General features: G+C 47.4%; 1 protein-coding gene across 2 annotated transcripts; it reads right to left on the bottom strand.

Annotated features, from left to right (window-relative positions):
- Window positions 1-1,310: 1,310 nt before the first annotated feature.
- On the bottom strand, window positions 1,311-20,410 carry LOC134983349 (zinc finger protein ZFP2-like). Of its 2 annotated transcripts, none has more exons than XM_063949056.1 (4): window positions 20,334-20,410; window positions 20,117-20,214; window positions 19,293-19,962; window positions 1,311-4,027 (listed from the first exon to the last, which is right to left on the bottom strand). In XM_063949056.1, the coding sequence occupies exons 1-4, from the start codon at window positions 20,365-20,367 to the stop codon at window positions 2,694-2,696; spliced, it is 2,136 nt and encodes a 711-aa protein (XP_063805126.1). In that variant the 5' UTR covers window positions 20,368-20,410; the 3' UTR covers window positions 1,311-2,693. The 2 variants fall into 2 exon arrangements, with proteins under 2 accessions (XP_063805126.1, XP_063805127.1); XM_063949057.1 differs by having other exon boundaries at window positions 1,311-4,024.
- Window positions 20,411-21,617: the final 1,207 nt, after the last annotated feature.

Genomic DNA, 21,617 nt, shown 5'->3' with positions numbered 1-21,617 from the left:
CCAACCACAATAGCGGTCCGCAGCAGTTTACTGGTGGTGACAAAATGCACGTGCAGGGGCCGCACAGACACACATTGTGGCCGCATCCCTGAGGGGTGAACGCGGGTGGGCCGGGACCATTTTCCAGGGGCTGCGTGATGTCACATCTGCGATCATCTCTGATTAACCCCCTATAAGCTCCCAGAGTGCACCTCATATCTCATCTTTTCCAAGTTACTACAAATGATATGAGATCGGTAGCAGCACTACTTTCAGGATTATTACACAGAACACACATAAAGGCTGACAGCAAATAACAGTAACACATACAAGGGATTAATTAGAAATAAGGAAGCAGAATCATCATTAGGTCTAATTATCAACTGGGGTATAGAAACTTTCCAGTTCTGCGCCTGTATATGTGAGCTGCTTCGACTTTTTGTTTAAAAATTAGCAATAAAGGTTATGTCAAAGCGCTATGAGGGGAAGGGGGAGATACCAGTATGTTTACAGCTCTTTTTTGAATTAATGAGTGTCCGGAATATTTATTTTTTAAGCAGTATGTTTGAATTCCATATATATGCCTTCTGGGGTGTCCTCAGCAGGTAGTTATAAGCTAGCTTTCCCTATCTATACCTTGCTGTAGTGACTTCTTGTTCCCGTGGCTGATTTCACACGGTCCAACGCGTTTCATGCCTCAGCACTTAGTCCATGACTAAGTGCTGAGGCATGAAACGCGTTGGTCCGTGTGACCGGAAGTACGTCATTGCCGCGACCGGAAGTGCTTCGTAACCCGCAATTTGGCCGTGAATACAGTGAAGCAGGAGCTTGGAAACCAGCCACGGGAGCCAGAAGTCACCACTACAGCAAGGTATAGATAGGGAAAGCTAGCTTATAACTACCTGCTGAGGACGCCCCAGAAGGCATATATATGGAATCCAAACATACTGCTTAAAAAATAAATATTCCACTCATCTCATTAGTTCAAAAAAGAGCTGTAAACATACTGGTATCTCCCCCTTCCCCTCATAGCGCTTTGACATTACCTTTATTGCTAATTATCAACTGGTTCTGTGCGTGACCCATACACCTCTTTACTGCCTCCATCAGCCGCTGGTACTGCACTGTGACCATCCACCCTCTTTCCACTACTGCCACCCGCCCTGTCTCGCCCCACTACTGCCACCCACCCTGTCCTCCCCCACTACTGCCACTACCCTGTCTCCCCTCTGACACCTTAGCGCTGCTTGGGGACAATATTACCCACAGACAGTGCCTCCGGCAGCCTCCGCCACAGCACTACTGCCACCCACCCTGTCCCCCCCCCCCTGACATCTCAGCACTGCTTGGAGTTTCTTGGTACAGCTGGTAACAGTCCATCTGCAGATGGAAGCAAGTAGGACAGTAAGGAGGCAGAAGCTGCATCTGGTACCATGGACCCTGGTCATGTAGGGCTGGGAGAGTCAGTAAGATTATGTAATAGAGTCACAATCTTACAGGCAGCCGGTGAAGGGAGCAGAGAATGGGTATTATGTGGCAGGAACGGGCTGATTAGGTAACAGCCTGACTGCTGCATTCTGTACAAGCTACAACCGATGCAATTCTTTTGCTGGGAGACCCAGGTAGAGGACATTGCAGTAGTCTATGTGTGATGATAAAAGTGCATGTATGACTGTAGGTAGATCTTCTGAGGGAATAAAGTGCTGGAGTCTGGCTCTGTTCCTCAGATGAGGATCTGATTGTGGCTGATACCTGATGTCTAAGTGTCACTCCACCATCCAGGACACCAAGATTCCGCATATGGGGGGTCAGTCCGAGTTGTTCGCTTGTTGCCGATTTTAGCAACGGAGCAATTAATGCGAAAATGAGCAGTGTGACAAGTATTTTAGTTCAAAACTTTGTAGATTTACTCACGGCAGAACGAAGAATTTTCAGTGTTGAAGTGATCGGAGTGTGAGTGACAGGAAGTGGGTGTTTCTGGCCGAAAACGGACCGTTTCCTGGAAGTGTGCAGAAAAACGCAGGCGTGCCAGGATAAAAAGCGGGTGTGTCTGGAGAAACAGGGGAGTGCCTGGCCGAACGCAGGGCATGTTTGTGACGTCAAACCAGGAACGAAATGGCCTCAGCTGATCTTAGTGTAGGAGTAAGTCTTGAGCTACTCAGAAACTGCTAAGAATTTTCTATTCGCTATTCTAATCTTTCGTTCATAATTCTGCTAAGCAAAGATACACTCCCAGAGGGCAGCGGCCTAGCGTGTGCAATGCTGCTACAATCAGCTAGCGAGCGAACAACTCGGAATCACCCCCATGATCAGCATTTTGTAACTCTGAACCCCCAAGCGTAATTCTGGTTGGTAGGCAAAGCTGAGCTGTAGCCCTGTCCTTTGTTGGTGAGCTTCTATCAAAAGGACCTGTTTCACCAGGACTGAGTCACAGCCAACTGGCATCACCCACACCTGGAGCTCAGCTAGACAACCATTTAGGATTGGTACTGGATTCTCAGTACCCGGAGCAAAAGACAGGTCATCTGCATAGCAGTGGTAGATGAGGACATGACATCTGATTATTATACCCAGTGGTAGCATGTATATTGCAAAAAGCATAGGAGATAGGATAAGAACCTTGAAGAACAACGCAAGGCAATGATGAGTATACTCCAGAAGATTAAAATGGTTCCTCAACTGAGTGATGTCTATTGTGTGCAACAAGAGCTGATTTATTTCTCAGAGTATATAAATGGCCTCTCACCTGTATGACTTCTCTGATGTATAACAAGAACTGATTTTCGTGTAAAACATTTCCCACACTCAGAACATGGAAATGGCTTCTCACCTGTGTGACTTCTGTTATGTCTAACAAGAACGGTTTTGTGTGCAAAACATTTCCCACACTCAGAACATGGAAAAGGCTTCTCACCTGTGTGACTTCTCTGATGTATAACAAGTTGTGATTTCTGTGTAAAACATTTCCCACACTCAGAACATGGAAATGGCTTCTCACCTGTGTGACTTCTGTTATGTCTAACAAGATCTGATTTGTGTGCAAAACATTTCCCACACTCAGAACATAGAAATGGCCTCTCACCTGTGTGACTTCTCTGATGCTTAACAAGATCTGATTTCAGTGCAAAACATTTCCCACACTCAGAACATGGAAAAGGCTTCTCACCTGTGTGACTTCTCTGATGTATAACAAGTAGGGATTTCCAGGTAAAACTTTTCCTGCACTCAGAGCAAGAAAATGGCTTCTCACGGGTGTGACTTCTCTCATGTATAACAAGATTTGATATGTGTGCAAAACATATCCCACACTCAGAACATGGAAATGGCTTCTCACCTGTGTGACTTCTCTGATGTTTAACAAGATCTGATTTCTGTGCAAAACATTTCCCACACTCAGAACATGGAAATGGCCTCTCACCTGTGTGAGTTCTGTGATGTATAATAAGATCTGATTTCCGTGTAAAACATTTCCCACACTCAGAACATGGAAATGGCTTCTCACCTGTGTGACTTCTCTGATGTTTAACAAGATCTGATTTCTGTGTAAAACATTTCCCACACTCAGAACATGGAAATGGCTTCTCACCTGTGTGACTTCTCTGATGTCTAACAAGACGTGATTTCCGTGCAAAACATTTCCCACACTCAGAACACGGAAATGCCTTCTCACCTGTGTGACTTTTCTGATGTATAACAAGATCTGATTTGTATGTAAAACATTTCTCACACTCCGGACATATCAGTGGCCTTTCACCTGCCTTACCTGTGTGTGGGTTAATAGGCTTTGTGTTCTGTGTAAAACATTTGGCATCTATAGAACATGGAAACAATGTATCTACTCTCAGAGCTGTAACAGATGCACCAATATCAGAGTGATCAGGAGAATATTTTGCAGGATCAGGGGGACCAGCTGATAGAGCTGGATGTATAATTGGGGTAATGGGGTTAGCTCCTGGAGAATCCTGTCTACTGTCATTATCTTTAATGTCACAATCCAAGGATAACATTAGATGTCCTTCTGAGATATTCCTGCTTGTGTGTCCATCTGCTGGAAATAAAATACATTATGGAAATGTGACATTTTCTGTAACAATATTAATCTTGTAAACAATAGAAGACGACTCTCTGGGACACTTAATTGTAAATGTGTGTGTATAATAAAACATAACTTTTAATGAAGGCTTTATAATACTGTGTCTCAGACTATCATTGTGTCCACCCTCCTGAGAACACTCACAATAACAAATGTAATAATAAGATTTTACTCACCGGTAAATCTATTTCTCGTAGTCCGTAGTGGATGCTGGGGACCCCGTAAGGACCATGGGGAATAGACGGGCTCCGCAGGAGACTGGGCACTGTAGGAAAGATTTAGTACTACTGGTGTGCACTGGCTCCTCCCTCTATGCCCCTCCTCCAGACCTCAGTTAAGGAAACTGTGCCCGGAAGAGCTGACATTACGAGGAAAGGATTTTGGAATCCAGGGTAAGACTCATACCAGCCAAACCAATCATACCGTATAACTTGTGATAAACTTACCTAGTCAACAGTATGAACAACAACAGAGCATCAAACAATGGATGCCAACATAACATAACCCTTTATTAAGCAATAACTATATACACGTATTGCAGAAAGTCCGCACTTGGGACGAGCGCCCAGCATCTACTACGGACTACGAAAAATAGATTTACCAGTGAGTAAAATCTTATTTTCTCTAACGTCCTCTTGGATGCTGGGGACTCCGTAAGGACCATGGGGATTTTACCAAAGCTTCCAAACGGGCGGGAGAGTGCGGATGACTCTGCAGCACCGAATGGGCAAACACAAGGTCCTCCTCAGCCAGGGTATCAAACTTGTAGAAATTAGCAAATGTGTTTGAATCCGACCAAGTAGCTGGGGGGCAAAGCTGTAATGCCGAGACCCCTTGTGGAGTAAGCTTTCACAGAGTGGGCTTTCACAGATTTTTGATGCGGCAATCCAGCCGCAGAATGAGCCTGCTGAATCGTGTTACAGATCCAGCGAGCAATGGTTTGCTTTGAAGCCGGAGCACCCAGCTTGTTGGATGCATACAGGATAAACAGCGAGTCAGTTTTCCTGACTCCAGCAGTCCTGGTTACATAGATCTTCAAAGCCCTGACTACATCAAGCAACTTGGAATCCTCCAAGTCACGAGTAGCCGCAGGCACCACAATGGGTTGGTTCAAATGAAAAGATGACACCACCTTCGGCAGAAATTGCGGACGAGTCCGCAATTCTGCCCTGTCCATATGGAAAACCAGATAGGGTCTTTTACATGACAAAGCCGCCAATTCTGACACACGCCTAGCCGAAGCGAAGGCCAATAGCATGACCACTTTCCACGTGAGATACTTCAGCTCCACGGTCTTAAGTGGCTCAAACCAGTGGGATTTCAGGAATCTGGACCTTTATAGATCCCAACTTCAAGCACATAGTCACTCCAGACTGTAGGAAGTGCAGGAACCGGCCAAGCTGGAATTCCTCTGTAGGGGCCTTCCTGGCCCCACACCAGGTAACATATTTTTGCCATATACAGTGATAGTGTTTTGCCGTCACGTCCTTCCTAGCCTTTATCAGCATAGGAATAACTTCATCCGGAATGCCTTTTTCTGCTAGAATCCTGCGTTCAACCACCATGCCGTCAAACGCAGCCGCGGTAAGTCTTGGAACAGACAGGGCCCCTGTTGCAGCAGGTCCTGTCTGAGAGGCAGAGGCCATGGGTCCTCTGTGAGCATTTCTTGCAGTTCCGGGTACCAAGTCCTTCTTGGCCAATCCGGAACAATGAGAACAATTGTTCTCACTCCTCTTTTTCTTACGATTCATAGCACCTTGGGTATGAGAGGAAGAGGAGGAAACACATAGACCGACTGGAACACTCACGGTGTTACTAGTGCGTCCACAGCCATCGCCTGATGGTCTCTTGACCTGGCGCAATACCTTTGTAGCTTTTTGTTGAGACGGGATGCCATCATGTCCACCTGTGGCAGTTCCCATCGATTTGCAATCTGAGTGAAGACTTCTTGATGAAGTCCTAACTCTCCCGGGTGGAGGTCGTGCCTGCTGAGGAAGTCTGCCTCCCAGTTGTCCACTCCCAGAATGAACACTGCTGACAGTGCTTGCACGTGATTCTCCGCCCAACGAAGAATCCTGGTGGCTTCCGCCATCGCTACTCGGCTTCTTGTGCCGCCCTGGCGGTTTACATGAGCTACTGCGTAATGTTGTCTGACTGAATCAGCACCGGTTGGTTACGAAGCAGAGGTTCCGCTTGACTCAGAGCGTTGTATATGGCCCTTAGTTCCAGGATATTTATGTGCAGACAAGCCTCCTGACTTGACCACAACCCTTGAAAGTTTCTTCCCTGTGTGACTGCCCCCCATCCTCGGAGGCTCACATCCGTGGTCACCAGGACCCAGTCCTGTATGCCGAACCTGCGGCCCTCGAGAAGGTGAGCACTCTGCAGCCACCACAGAAGAGACACCCTGGCTCTGGGGGATAGGGTGATCAGCTGATGCATCTGAAGATGCGATCCGGACCACTTGCCCAACAGATCCCACTGAAAGGCCCTCGCATGGAACCTGCCGAATGAAATGGCTTCGTATGACGCCACCATCTTTTCCAGGACTCTCGTATAGTGATGCACCGATACCTGTTTTGGTTTTAAGAGGTCTCTGACTAGAGTCACGAGCTCCTGAGCCTTCTCCGCTGGGAGAAGCATCTTCTTCTGGTCTGTGTCCAGAATCATGCCCAGAAAGGGCAGACACGTCGTAGGAATCAGCTGCGACTTTGGGATATTCAGAATCCAGCCGTGCTGTCGCAACACTTCCTGAGTGTGTGTTACGCTGATCAGCAACTGCTCCCTGGATCTCGTCTTTATGAGGAGATCGTCTAAGTTTGGGATAACTGTGACTCCTTGTTTTCTCAGGATCACCATAATTTCCGCCATTACCTTGGTAAATATTCTCGGTGCCGTGGAGAGCCCAAACGGCAACGTCTGGAATTGGTAATGACAGTCCTCTACCACAAATCTGAGGTACTCCTGATGAGGTGGATAAATGGGGACATGCAAGTAAGCATCCTTGATGTCCAGAGACACCATAAAATCCCCCTCTTCCAGGCTTGCAATGACCGCACTGAACGATTCCATTTTGAAATTGAATCTTTTCAGATAAATGTTCAGGGACTTTAAATTCAATATGGGTCTGACTGAACTGTCCGGTTACGGTACCACAAACATTGTGGAACAGTATCCCCTTCCCTGTTGAAGGAGGGGAACCTTTACCACCACCTGCTGGAGATATAACTTGTAAATTGCCGCTAACACTACTTCCCTTTCAATGGGGGAAGCTGGCAGGGGCGATTTGAGGTAACGGTGAGGGGGCGTCACTTCGAATTCCATCTTATATCCCTGAGACACAATCTGTATAGCCCAGGGATCCACCTGTGAGCGAACCCACTGGTGGCTGAAATGTCAGAGACGCGCCTTCACCGCTCCTGGCTCCACCTGTGGAGCCCCAGCGTAATGCGGTGGATTTAGTGGAAGCCGGGGAGGACTTCTGCTCCTGGGAACTAGCTGTATGGTGCAGCTTCTTTCCTCTACCCCTGCCTCTAGCAAGAAAGGACGCACCTCTGACCTTTTTGCTTCTTTGTGATCGAAAGGACTGCATTTGGTAATACGGTGCTTTCTTAGGCTGTGAGGGAATATATGGCAAAAAATTTGACTTCCCAGCCGTAGCTGTGGAAACTAGGTCCGAGAGACCGTCCCCAAACAATTCCTCACCCTTGTGAGGCAAAACCTCCATGTGCTTTTTGGAGTCGGCATCACCTGTCCATTGCCGAGTCCACAGGACCCTTCTGGCAGAAATTGACATTGCATTTATTCTAGAGCCCAGTAGGCAAATGTCCCTCTGGGCATCCCTCATATATAGGACAGCGTATTTTATATGCCTCAGGGTCAGTAAAATGGTATCCTTGTCTAAAGTATCCAGCTCCTCAAACAGATTATCTGTCCATTCTGCTACAGCACTACACATCCAGGCCGACGCAATCGCCGGCCTCAGTAGAGTACAAGAATGAGTATAAACAGACTTCAGGATTCTTTCCTGCTTCCTATCTGCAGGATCCTTTAGGACGGCCGTATCCTGTGACGGCAGGGCCACCTTCTTAGATAAGAGTGTCAGAGCTAATTCTACCCTAGGGGCGGATTACCAGCGCATCCTGTCCATTGGCGGGAAAGGATACGCCATAAGTAACCTTTGGAAATCAGCACTTTCCTATCGGGGGAATACCACACTTTTTCACATAATTCATTTAACTCATGTGAAGGGGGAAAAGTCACTTCTTGCTTTCTCTCCCCATACATATAATCCCTCTTGTCAGGGACAGGGTTTTCCTCTGATATGTGCAATACATCCTTCATTGCTATAATCATGTAGCGGATGGCTTTAGCCATTTTAGGCTGCAATTTTGCATCATCGTCATCGACACTGGAGTCAGAATCCGTGTCGATATCTGTGTCAACAATTTTGGATAGTGGGCGCTTTTGAGACCCTGACGGTCTCTGCGCTGTAGGATCAGGCATGGGCTGAGACCCTGACTGTCCCAAAGCATCAGCTTTATCCAACCTTTTATGCAAGGAGTTTACATTATTATTTAACACCTTCCACATATCCATCCAATCGGGTGTCGGCGCCGTCGGCGGAGACACGTCATTCATCTGCACTTGCTCTGCCTCCACATAGCCCTCCTCGTCAAACATGTCGACACACACGTACCGACACACCACACACACAGGGGATGCTCTATATGAGGACAGGACCCCCTCAAGGCCCTTTGGAGAGACACAGAGAGAGTATGCCAGCACACACCCCAGCGCTATATGACCCAGGAATCACACAGTAACTTATTGTTTACCCAGTAGCTGCTGTATATATGATTAAAGCGCTAAATTTATGTGCCCCCCCCCTCTCTTTTCTACCGTGAGTCTGCAGGGGAGAGCCTGGGGAGCTTCCTCTCAGCGGAGCTGTGGAGAGAAATTGGCGCTGGTGAGTGCTGAGGAAGAAGGCCCCGCCCCCTCAGCGGCGGGCTTCTGTCCCGCGATTTTGTGTAAAATTAATGGCAGGGGCTCATGCATATTACAGTGCCCAGCTGTATAAATGCTGCTTTTGCCAGGAGGTACTCAATTGCTGCCCAGGGCGCCCCCCCCTGCCCCCTGCACCCTACAGTGACTGGAGTCTGTGGGTGTAATGTGGGAGCAATGGCGCACAGCTGCAGTGCTGTGCGCTACCTCATATGAAGACAGGAGTCTTCTGCCGCCAATTTTGACGTCTTCTTGCTTCAACCCACCGGCTTCTGTCTTCTGGCTCTGCGAGGGGGATGGTGGCGCGGCTCCGGGAACGGACAACCAAGGTTAGGTTCCTGTGTTCGATCCCTCTGGAGCTAATGGTGTCCAGTAGCCTAAGAAGCGCAACCTAGCCGCAGTTAGTAGGTTTGCTTCTCTCCCCTCAGTCCCACGTAGCAGAGAGTCTGTTGCCAGCAAAAGCTCTCTAAAAATAAAAAACCTAACAAAATACTTTCTTTACTAGTAAGCTCAGGAGAGCCCAGTAAAAGCACCCAGCTCTGGCCGGGCACAGATTCTAACTGAGGTCTGGAGGAGGCACATAGAGGGAGGAGCCAGTGCACACCAGTAGTACTAAATCTTTCTTAGAGTGCCAAGTCTCCTGCGGAGCCCGTCTATTCCCCATGGTCCTTACGGAGTCCCCAGCATCCACTAGGACGTTAGAGAAATTCTAATAAGACTTAGATATATCTCTCTCTTGTACTGGTAACTAACCATGAAGTATAAATGGAGATGTAGTCACTCGCCAAGTCCTATGTCAGCACCAATGTAAAACAATGGCTGGGGAACATATCGTATGAATTGGAGATTCTAGATGAACAATAACATCAGTCATATGAGCTTATGGATCAGAGTAATGTCTCCTAACGTTACTCCTAGAAGCATTGGTAAGGTAGCATTCCTTTATGTGTGTGCTCATACGCTGGTAAGCCTGTACATGTGTTACTCACCCTTATATAAGGTATATTGCTACAGCAGAGTAGGTGTGGTACAAGGTACTTTACATGCAATACGCCATATGATACCCTGTAATCATCATCTGCTAGGTTATAATCTACTTTCTCTTACGTCCTAGAGAATGCGGGGGTACATTTAGTACCATGGGGTATAGACGGGCCCTTTGGGAGCCACTGGCACTTTAAGAGTTTAATAGTGTGGGCTGGCCCCTCCCTCTATGCCCCTCCTACCAGACTCAGTTTAGAAAATGTGCCCGGAGGAGCCGGTCACAGCTATGGGAGCTCCTAGGAGTTTTCTAAGTTTTGTATTTTTTAGAGTTAGTTAGGTTACAGGAAGGCTGCTGGCAACAGACTCCCTGCTTCATGGGACTTAGGGGGGGTCGGGAATAGGAACCAACTTCCTGAAGAGTTAATGGTTCCCTACTCCGATGACAGGACACTGAGCTCCTGAGGGTGCTGATCGCAAGACCATGAGGCGACTGCTCACTACCGCAGCACGGCCGCCAACCCCTAACAGAGCCAGAAGAAAGAAAAGTGGTGAGTGCAGCGCCAGCGTCTCAGTTAGCGGCAGGGTATGGCGGCACAAGGGTGGGAGCGTAGCTCTGACAGGCTGCGCTCCAGGAAGGCTCAGCAACATACAGTGTAGGCGCTTTGAGGAGCGTCCTGAGCCAGTGCAGATAAACCCTACACTGGTCACGCAGATAACAGGGGCTAATCCCCCTGTTATCACTAAAATCCTCAGGCCAGTATAAACAATTAGTGCGGGAAGCCGCACGCCATTACAAGGGGCGGGGCTTCCTCTCAGAGCGGATCCAGCACTCACCAGCGCCATTTTCTCCCTGCAGATCATAGGAACTAGGACACTGACAGGGAGCGCTGCCCTCCCTATTAAGGTTAGTCAGTCAGCGCCGGGCTTTTATCATAATAACTGCCTACAGGGGCGCTGTGTGGCTGGCTCCTTATACTCTGTGACTCTCTGAAGGTACTCTGGGGGAAACTGTGTCTGACATTTTCCTGTGTGTGTGTGTGTGTGTGTGTGTGTGTGTGTGTGTGTATATCCACATTGCCATGTCTAAGGACTCTGTGTCCTGTGCTGCAGGGTGTTTATCTTCTCCTGAGGAGTCTATTCCATGTACTCAGGACTGCAATGTGCTGTCTCAGCCTTCTGACTCCGAACCCCCATGGGTGGAGTCTTTAAGGGGAATGATATCCCAGATTTCAACAAGGATGTCACATACTGAGAAAGAGACGCAGTTTTTGAGACAATCTGTAGTGGGTTTGAAGTATTCAGCTCCCACTACTTCATCTAAAACCCCCCCTACATACCCCAAAAAACGTACACTTGCCCAGATAATGCAAGCTGACACTGATACCGACTCTGATACAGGGGACGGTGATGGGGATATGCAGGGCGGGGGGGGGATGTAGCCCTTGCTAAAGGGGTGCAGCTAATGACTGAAGCCATTAGGGATGTTTTACATATTTCTAAGAAAGTTCCGGAACAAGTAGAGGAATCTTATTTTACAGTAAATAAGAAGTCCTCGCCTACCTTCCCTGCTTCTAAGGAGTTAAACTCCTTGTTTGAAAATTCCTGGGAAAACACAGAGAAAAAATTCAAGATCCCTAAAAGAATTCTCATTGCTTTGCCTTTCCCTGAAGAGAATAGGAAGAAGTGGGAAAACCCACCTATAGTAGACGCTTCTGTATCTAGGCTGTCTAAAAAGGTGGTTTTACCTGTCGCTGGTTCAACCGCCTTAAATGAGCCGGCTGATCGCAAGATTGAAACTACGCTGAAATCACTATACACAGCTAGAGGCGTGGCTTTAAGGCCCACTATTGCTTGTGCGTGGATTTCTGAAGCCATAGTAAAGTGGTCAGGCACCTTACTAGAGGACTGAGATACTATGGATAGGAGTGAAATTTACTTGTTTTTACAGGATTCTGCAGGTTTCATGGTGGAGGCCATGAAGGACATTGGCCTGCTACTTCCATGGCTGTCTCGGCACGCAGAGGACTCTGGCTACACCAATGGACTGCGGATGCAGTATCCAAGAAAAGTGTGGAGAACCTGCCATTCACAGGTCAGGCACTATTTGGGGACGCACTGGATGCGTGGATTTCCACGGTGACTGCGGGTAATTCAACATTTCTTCCCTCCGCAGCACCACCAGCTAGGAAGGCCTATATTGAACCTGAAGTTGTGGAACCCCTAACTTGAGGGTTTTCCAATTCAAGATGGAGTCTCTGAGAGTGGTGATCTCAGGTCTGGAGGAGGGGGAATTCCTAGTATCCCTGGATATCAAGGATGCGTACCTTCACATTCTGATCTGGCCACCTCACCAGGCCTAGCTACGGTTTGCACTACAGGACTGTCACTATCAGTTCCAGACGTTGCCATTTGGCCTCTCCACAACACCTAGGGTGTTCACCAAGGTCATGGCGGAGATCATGCTCCTCCTACGCAAACAGGGAGTGAACATAATTCCATATCTGGATTATCTGCTGATAGAGGCATCTTCTAAGGAGAAGCTGTTGCAGAGTATTGCGCTCTCAACTCAATTACTCTGGGATCATGGGTGGATCCTGAACCTTCCAAAGTCACATTTGGAACCGACAAGGAGACTGACCTTCCTGGGGACGATACTTGACACAGAAGTGCAGAGGGTGTTTCTACCGATGGAGAAAGCGTTGGTGATCCAATCAATGGTCAGGGATGTCTTGAAACCTCCCCGGGTATCTGTTCAGGGCCGTCTTTTCGTATGGGCTCAATGGTCTCTTGCCAAAGGGCCCCAGGAGTAAAAGGGCCCTAGGCTGATAGCTGAGGGTCCCCTCTTTCCAAGGTTACCAGATTTTTGAAAAATCGGCACTGGGGAACCGGAGATATCTGACTTCAAAACAGTGGTCCCCATCCAAGCCATTTAATTGTCCTTCCCAGCCAGATATCTCGGGTTCTGTCTAACTTAGATTTTTTCTGAGGGTATACGCAAAAAGCTGGGACTCTCCCCTTTTGGTGAACACTGGCAGCTTGTCTCTTCTATGCCCAGAACCAGAGATATCAGCCTTCAAGCAGCTTGTCTCTGCTCCAGCTCCACACGCCTGGTATGCAGTTTTATATTTTTGTTGGTGGATTGCTCTGGCTCCTGAACTCTGATCCACAAGTCTCCATTACCTCCTGGGACTCTAGTTTTTTGCATCCCATTAAAGTTAAGAAATCTATTTCCAGGAACTGGAGATATCTGCAGTCAAGCAAGCTGCCCTCCGGGCAGAAAATTATGAATATTAAGCCCACTCCACTATCAACCCCTCCCCTACGTATTAAACATTCCCTACCAACCTGAAAGTCATGTACCAGGGCCCCGTCATTCAGCCCAATGTCCCCTTCTACAGTTTAGTGTTCTCATTCCTGCCCCATCTGTGCAGGAAAGGAGTAATTAGCAGAAATTATTTCTACAGGTCCTACATGCTGAGCAAAAAATAGAACACCCCCTACCGCCCGTGGGACATCAAAGCTGCCGCTGACAGCACCCCCACCCCTACTGCTGGAGGATGGGTAGGGGCCCAAGTGCATTGCTGTGCCCAAGGGTCTACACTGCTGTTAAGATAGCTCTGTATCTGTTCATCAGTGTATTCACCTTCTGGGGAATACACTATGGAAGATTCCATGCACGGTTCTTCCAGCTGGATCTCCTGGACAAGTGGTCGGGATCGCATCTTCACATGCACCAGCGGATATGCCTGTCGCCGAAAGCCAGAATTTCACTACTCTGGTGGCTGCAAACTTCTCACCTGCTCGAGGGCCGCATGTTCTGGATTCAGAATTGGATTTTTCTAACCACGGATGCAAGCCTCAAAGGTTGGGAGCAGTCACCCAGGGGGAAAACATCCAAGGAAAGTGGTCAAGCCAGGAATCGGTCCTTCCAATAAAATTCTGGAACTAAGGGTCATATACAATGGCCTTCTACAAGCGGCTCATCTTCTGCAAGATCGAGCCATTCAGGTTTAGTTGGACAACGTCACAGCGGTGTCCTACATAAACAGGCAGGGTGGAGCGAAGAGCAGGGCTGCAATGTCAGAGGTTACAAGAATCCTCCTCTGGGCAGAAAGACACGCGCTGGCGCTGTCGGCGATCTTCATTCCGGGAGTGAACAACTGGGAAGCGGACTTCCTCAGCAGATACGATCTCCATCCAGGAGAGTGTGGACTTCATCAAGAAGTCTTTGCAGACGTAACGTGTCTTTGGGGAACTCCTCAAACAGACATGATGGCGTCACGCCTCAACATAAAGCTTCGGAGGTATTGTACCAGGTCTCGGGACCCTCAGGCAGTAGCAGTAGACGCTCTGGTAACACCGTGGGTTTTCAAATCGGTCTACACGGAACGATTGCATGTCATCACTCCAGCATTGTTCCGGCATTTCCTCCTCTCCTCCTAACCCATGGTGCTACGGGTGAATCTGGTGGAGCTGTGAAATATAGAGGACATACACGTGGGGTTCCTGTGCAGCCAGATACGCTACCCTGTGCCACTGCATCCTAGTACCCTCTCCTCTCCTGCCTTATTACTGACCTGGTTCACCCGCCCAGTTTTTTCAGATTTGGGCTTCCCTGCCAGAAGTGGTCATTTTCAAAACTGGCAATATAGCCACATGCCCTCCTGAAACCAACCGCTTGTCTGGGAGCTACAGACACTGCCAGCCCATGATCGGTGCCCTTCACTACAGTCTTGGTGATTTCCGGCAGGGACTTCTGAATGAAGACAGCCGACAGAGCGGTTACGTGATTTTCCGCCCAGCGAAGAATCCTGGTGGCTTCCGCCATTGCGACTCTGCTTCTTGTCCCGCCTTGGCGGTTCACATGAGCCACTGCTGTGACATTGTCTGATTGAATCAGAACCGGTAGGTTTCGAAGAAGACTCTCCGCTTGTCGAAGGCCGTTGTAAATGGCCCTGAGTTCCAACACAGTGATGTGTAGACAGGACTCCTGGTCTGACCACAGTCCCTGAAAATGTCTTCCTTGAGTGACTGCTCCCCATCCTCGGAGGCTCGCGTCCGTGGTAACCAGGATCCAATCCTGAATTCCGAACCTGCGACCCTCCAGCTGGTGAGTACTTTGCAACCACCACAGGAGAGACACTCTGGCCCCTGGGGACAGAGTTATTTTCCGATGTAAGTGCAGATGGGACCCCGACCACTTGTCCAGAAGGTCCCATTGAAAAGTCCTTGCATGGAACCTTCCGAAGGGAATGGCCTCGTAGGCCGCCACTATTTTCCCAGAACTCGAGTGCATTGGTGAACTGACACCCTTTTCGTTTTAGCAGGTCTCTGACCATGTTCTGGATGTCATGGGCTTTCTCCAGTGGGAGGAAGAGCTTAATTTGATCCGTATCCAGTATATACCTAGGAACGTTAGTCGAGTTGTCGGAATCAACTGTGACTTCGGTAGATTCAGAATCCAACCGTGTTGCTGGAGCACTCTCAGAGAGAGCGCCACACTGCTCAGCAATTTCTCTCTGGATCTCGCTTTTATCAGGAGATCGTCCAAGTATGGGATAATTGTGACTCCATGTTTGCGCAGGACAACCATCAATTCCTCCATTATCTTGGTGAAAATCCTCGGAGCCGTGGAAAGCCCAAACGGCAACGTCTGAAATTGGTAATGACAATCCTGTACAGCGAATCTCAGGTATTCCTGATTGGTGGGGGGGTATATGGGGACTTCAAGGTACGCATGCTTTATGTCCAGAGACCCCATAAACTCCCCCTCCTCCATATTGGCTATTATCGCTCTGAGTGATTCCATTTTGAAGTTGAATCTTTTTATGTACAGGTTTAGGGATTTCAGATTCAAAACAGGTCTGACCGAACCGTCCGGTTTCGGGACCACAAAGAGGGTTGAGTAGTAACCTCTTCCCTGCTTGGTCAGGGAAACCCTGATTATTACTTGCTGTAGACACAGCATATGAATTGCAGCTAACACTACATCCCGTTCCGATGTGGAAGCTGGTAGGGACGACTTGAAAAATCGGCGCGGGGCCACCTCCTCGAATTCCAGTTTGTAACCCTGGAAAACTATTTCCAACACCCAAGGATTCAGGTCTGAGCTGACCCAGGCCTGGCTGAAAAGTCGAAGACGTGCCCCCACCGGTGCGGACTCCCTCAGGGGAGCACCAGCGTCATGCTGTGGGTTTTGGAGTAGCCGGGGAGGACTTTTGTTCCTGGGCAGCTGCCGAAGCAGGTGCTCTTTTGCCTCTGCCCTTACCTCTGGCGAGGAAGGAGGATCTCCGACCTCTTCTGGACTTGTGCGACCGAAAGGACTGCATCTGATAGGGTGGTACTTTCTTTTGCTGTTGGGGAATAAATGGTAAAAGTTTGATTTACCTGCTGTAGCTGTGGAAACCAGGTCCGTCAGCCCATCCCCAAACAATACATCTCCCTTATAGGGTAGAACTTCCATATGTTTTTTGGAATCTGCATCACCCGTCCATTGGCGAGTCCATAAGGATCGTCTCGCTGAGATAGACATGGCATTGGCCCTAGAAGCCAGCAATCCAATGTCCCTTTAAGCATCCCTCATAAATAAGACTGCGTCTTTAATATGGGCTAGAGTTAAGAATATAGTATCCTTATCCATATTATCAAAATCAGCTGTCAGCTCATCTGTCTAAGCTGAAATCGCGCTACACACCCATGCCGACGCAATTGTCAGTCTAAGGACTGCTCCAGTATGAGAATAAATACACTTTAAGGTAGTTTCTCGCCTGCGATCTGCAGGGTCCTTAAGGGCAGCTGTGTCATGAGACGGTAGCGCCACTTTCTTGGACAAGCGCGTCAGGGCCTTGTCCACAGTGGGAGGTGATTCCCAACGCTCCCTGTCCTGTTTAGGGAAGGGGAATGCCATATAAATTATTTTGGGGATCTGCGGTCTCTTTTCCGGAGTCTCCCAAGCTTTTTCAAAGAAATCATTTAGTTAATGAGATGTGGGAAAGTTAATAATCTGTTTCTTTCCCTTAAACATGTGCACCCTTGTGTCGGGGGCCGAGGGTTCATCCACAATATGCAACACATCCCTTATTGCCGCAATAATACACTGAATGCTTTTGGTCACCCTAGGGTGCAATTTCACTTCGTCATAGTCGACACTGGAATCAGAATCCGTGTCGGTAGTAGTGTCTTGTGTTAAGGGACGCTTTTGAGACCCCGACGGGCCCTGTGAGTCAGTCCAATCCGAGGATTGACCCCCTGATATCCCCCCTAATTCAGCCTTATCAAGCCTCTTATGTAAGGATGCCACACTTGCATTCAACATATGCCACATATCCATCCATTCCTGAGTAGGCACAACCGACGGGGACACACCACTCATTTGCTCCACCTCCTCCTTGGAAAAGCCTCATGGTCCTTACGGAGTCCCCAGCATCCTCTACGGACTAGGAGAAATAGATTTACCGGTAGGTTTAAAATCTTATTATCCCAATGTTATCCTGTGGATAACCTATACACCCTGCCAGAGAAAGATATACATATCTATCTAAGAGGATAGAATTTGATCGGTGTTGTTGCACTGTTTTGTTGGCAGGTTACTTGATACTTTCGTCCTCATTGGTTACAATAGGTCACGTGGATGAGGTTCACTCGTATCCCCGGACATAGCGCGTGTCAGATGACGTCATTTGATGCGCTGGAGTGAGCGACGGATGGCATCATGGACGGTTCCACCAGGTATATTAACGACACAGGACGTGCACATGCGTGTAGATGGCGACACTAAAACTACTGGATGATTATTGTGAATGTCTGAGGTATTGATACAATGCAAATTTGTTGAGATATTGTTTCTTTTTCAGATGAAACCATGGGTCGTGCACGTGATGCAACTGGCAAAAGGGAGCCATTGGTTTTGGCCGAGACCGGCATTTGTTTGTTGGTGATCCATTGTAGACCGTGAGTAGTATCCATCTACAGTGGAAGAAGTATGGACACCAAGAATCTCAGCGGCGGAACAGTGGGCGAAAGTAGATCATGACAAATCGGGACAACAGGCATTTAGGGCGCCTAGCAACCACCAATCGTTACAAACCCATCAGGAACTGCACCAACAGTACAATGCCGGACCCAGCCAAACAGTCCCAGATCTGGTGAATTGGAGGGCAACGTGAGATGTGGTGGCACGTCAGACTGGTGCTCTGAAAACCAATCCAAGCCTTTCGGTCACTGTTCCACCGCTGAGAGCATACCTAAAGTTTAACACTAATGTGATAGCTGTTTTTCTGGTAATTATTTTTAGCAATAGAGTAGCACCTGCAGTATAGTGGGGTCCCTTGTCGGGGGCTGCAGGCTTAAATGCATTGAGCAATACATGAACTAAAACTCCACTGTTTATTATTGTTAGTTAAAATACTGAGTGCAAGACACATTTATGTATGTAGTAAGGCTACTGGGAGACCTTAGATTGAGCAATATTGGATCTGGCCATTACATTGCCTAAAGTCATAACCTCAGAACTGCACAGAGCAGGAACTATTATTCACAAGTAATTAGGAATGTGTTCCTCATGAACAAGTCCACAATTACAGTCTGAAGGTTACACAATTATTTCAAGTCTACACAATTGATATTTGAGGATAAAGCCTTTAACAGAAAACACCCCTGAAGAAGTCACTATTGACGAAACGCGTTGGATGACACCCAATTTGGATTTAGAGTGAATTGGAGTGGATAAGAACAAGCCAGCCCATGCAAGGGTGACAACAAGTGCAAAACGCTTGTCTTATGATTATACAGATATGTACTTGTGATAAGCTTTTACTCTGTTTTACTTGAAGTTCTAGATTCAAATTTCATTTTATTTCTGAATCTTATACGAATTATATTTCAGTATAGCAGGAAATATTTCATACCTGCATCATCTAACAAAATGCATATAAATTAGGCACTCTACAAAAAACAATACTAATTATATACATATATAAATATATATATATATATATATATATACACATTTATAGATAATCGCTAATTATAAACTTCTGCTTGTTACTTTTAATAACATTATAGTGTTGTGTGTAATATCTCTCTATATGTGATATTTGTCATGGATAGCCTTGTGTTAGAAACACCCAACTGAGAACAGGGCTGATGGCGGAGGAGGGTGTAGGATAAGAGATTGCTGTAGTGACTGAGCAATGAGAATATGTGACTTCTGTAATAAGTGTTTATTACTCACCTGTGCTGATATCTGTAGGGATCTCCTCCTTCTTACACTGCTGATCACCCCTCACATACGTCTCGTCTTCTTCCTCTATATCTTCTGTCTTTATATCAGTCACATACGTCTCTTCTTCTCCCTCTATATCTTCTGTCTTTATATCAGTCACATTCGTCTCTTCTCCTTTCATATCAGTCACATATGTCTCTTCTTCTCCCTCTATATCTTCTGCCTTTCTATCAGTCACATACGTCTTTTCTTCTCCCTCTATATCTTCTGCCTTTATATCAGTCACATACATCTCTTCTTCTCCTTCTGTATCTTCTGCCTTTATATCAGTCACATACGTCTCTTCTTCTCCTTCTGTATCTTCTGCCTTTATATCAGTCACATACGTCTCTTCTTCTCCCTCTATATCTTCTGCCTTCATATCAGTCACATACGTCTCTTCTTCTCCCTCTATATCTTCTGCCTTTATATTAGTCACATACGTCTCTTCTTCTCCCTCTAAATCTTCTGCCTTTATATCAGTCACATACGTCTCTTCTTCTCCCTCTATATCTTCTGCCTTTATATTAGTCACATACGTCTCTTCTTCTCCCTCTAAATCTTCTGCCTTTATATCAGTCACATACGTCTCTTCTTCTCCCTCTATATCTTCTGCCTTTATATCAGACAGACGTTCTTCCTAAATAACCCAAAAAATACAATGACATTTGCATAGTGTTAGATTAAACTGAGGTGAAACAGTATAATATCAGTGTATAATACACACAGCTCCTCTACAGATCATATAGTGACAGTCACTTTGGTATATGGGTGAGACCCTAAATCCCACCTACCTGATCCTCCTGTGGGATCCTGTGATTCTCCTCTGTACAGTCCAGGGAATACAGAGGACGGGGACATCTCTCTGGGGTATCTCTGTTACTGGGCCCATCTGTAGGAGACACACAGTGACTGAGTACAGTGTATATATGTGATTATCAGATGACGTGTGTATATAGGGGGCCCCCATACCTGCTCTCCCCTGTACAATACATGACAGTCTCCTCTTACCCAGTGATGTGAGGGGCCGGTGATTCTCCATCATCACGTCCTTGTACAGACCCCTGTGTTCCTCTATATACTCACCCTCCTGCACGGAGACATAGACAGTGACATCCTGACACCTTATAGGAACCTGACACACACAGTGATACAGTCATCACCCAGACACGTCCCCTGGTGTTACTGTATAATGTCCCATTCCCAGCAGTCACTTCTCCAGTCATCACCCAGACACGTCCCCCGGTGTTACTGTATAATGTCCCATTCCCAGCAGTCACCTCTCCAGTCATCACCCAGACACATCCCCCGGTGTTACTGTATAATGTCCCCATTCCCAGCAGTCACCTCTCCAGTGATCACCCAGACACGTCCCCTGGTGTTACTGTATAATGTCCCATTCCCAGCAGTCACCTCTCCAGTCATCACCCAGACACGTCCCCTGAAAAAAAAAATTGATGATGATGTTTCCAGATCCCTTAAACTCCCCAGTCTAATCTATGGATTATTACTAGAGATATAAATGATGTTAGTGTGACATTCCCAGATCCCCTCAGCTCCCATCTTGTCCCTGTATCATTACTTTAGATATGTAATGTCACTGTAACACTCCGAGATCCCCTCACCTTCCCAGTCATGTCCCTTAGTGTACAAGCTAGGCTGTTTTAGCAGGGCGCCGCAGCTTGCCCTATTTTTTAAGGGCAAAATCCACTCTGCCCTTCCTGCGGCACCCTGCTAAAACTGCCGTCCACTTCCTGCCCTCTCAGCGTGTAAAGATGTCTTGCACGTGCGCGTTCGGACGGTATCCATTCATGGTAGGAGAGCTTGGGGAAAGCCCAGCACATCATAGGTGCTGGGCACGTCTCCAACAGTGAAGCCGCCGGCCGCCCACGACCCCTGCAGTAACATCTGTGGGCCGCACCACCCACTTAAATTATGTGTTATGGCCACAAACCCCATTTTACATGGCCACGAACCCTTTTCAGATGCCTAACATTATTTCTAGAGTGAACAGTATCCCTGTATTATTACTACAGATAAGTTATGTAACTGTGATGTTCCCTGATCCCCTCAACTCCCCAAATCATGTCCCTGTATTATTAGTATAGATACAAGTGAGTCACTGTGATATTCCCATATCCCCTCACCTTCCCAGTCATGCCCCTGTATTATTACTAGAGATATAAGTGATCTCACTGTGACGCTCCCAGATCCCCTTACCTCCCCAGTAATGCCCCTGTATTATTACTAGAGATATAAGTGATCTCACTGTGATATTCCCATATCCCCTCACCT

This window comes from Pseudophryne corroboree (genome assembly GCF_028390025.1).
Source record: "Pseudophryne corroboree isolate aPseCor3 chromosome 3 unlocalized genomic scaffold, aPseCor3.hap2 SUPER_3_unloc_13, whole genome shotgun sequence".
Lineage (NCBI taxonomy): Eukaryota > Metazoa > Chordata > Amphibia > Anura > Myobatrachidae > Pseudophryne > Pseudophryne corroboree.
This window is presented reverse-complemented; position numbering and strand designations above follow the sequence as displayed.

Bases quoted from the DNA above. Each gene is read 5' to 3' on its own strand.
- LOC134983349 (XM_063949056.1), bottom strand. From the start codon at position 20,367: ATGATGGAGAATCACCGGCCCCTCACATCACTGG. The intron at 19,963-20,116 runs GTAGGTGGGATT...TGGGTTATTTAG, and splicing joins GGATCCCACAGGAGGATCAG to GAAGAACGTCTGTCTGATAT. The intron at 4,028-19,292 runs GTGAGTAATAAA...TTTTATTTCCAG, and splicing joins CCCTACAGATATCAGCACAG to CAGATGGACACACAAGCAGG.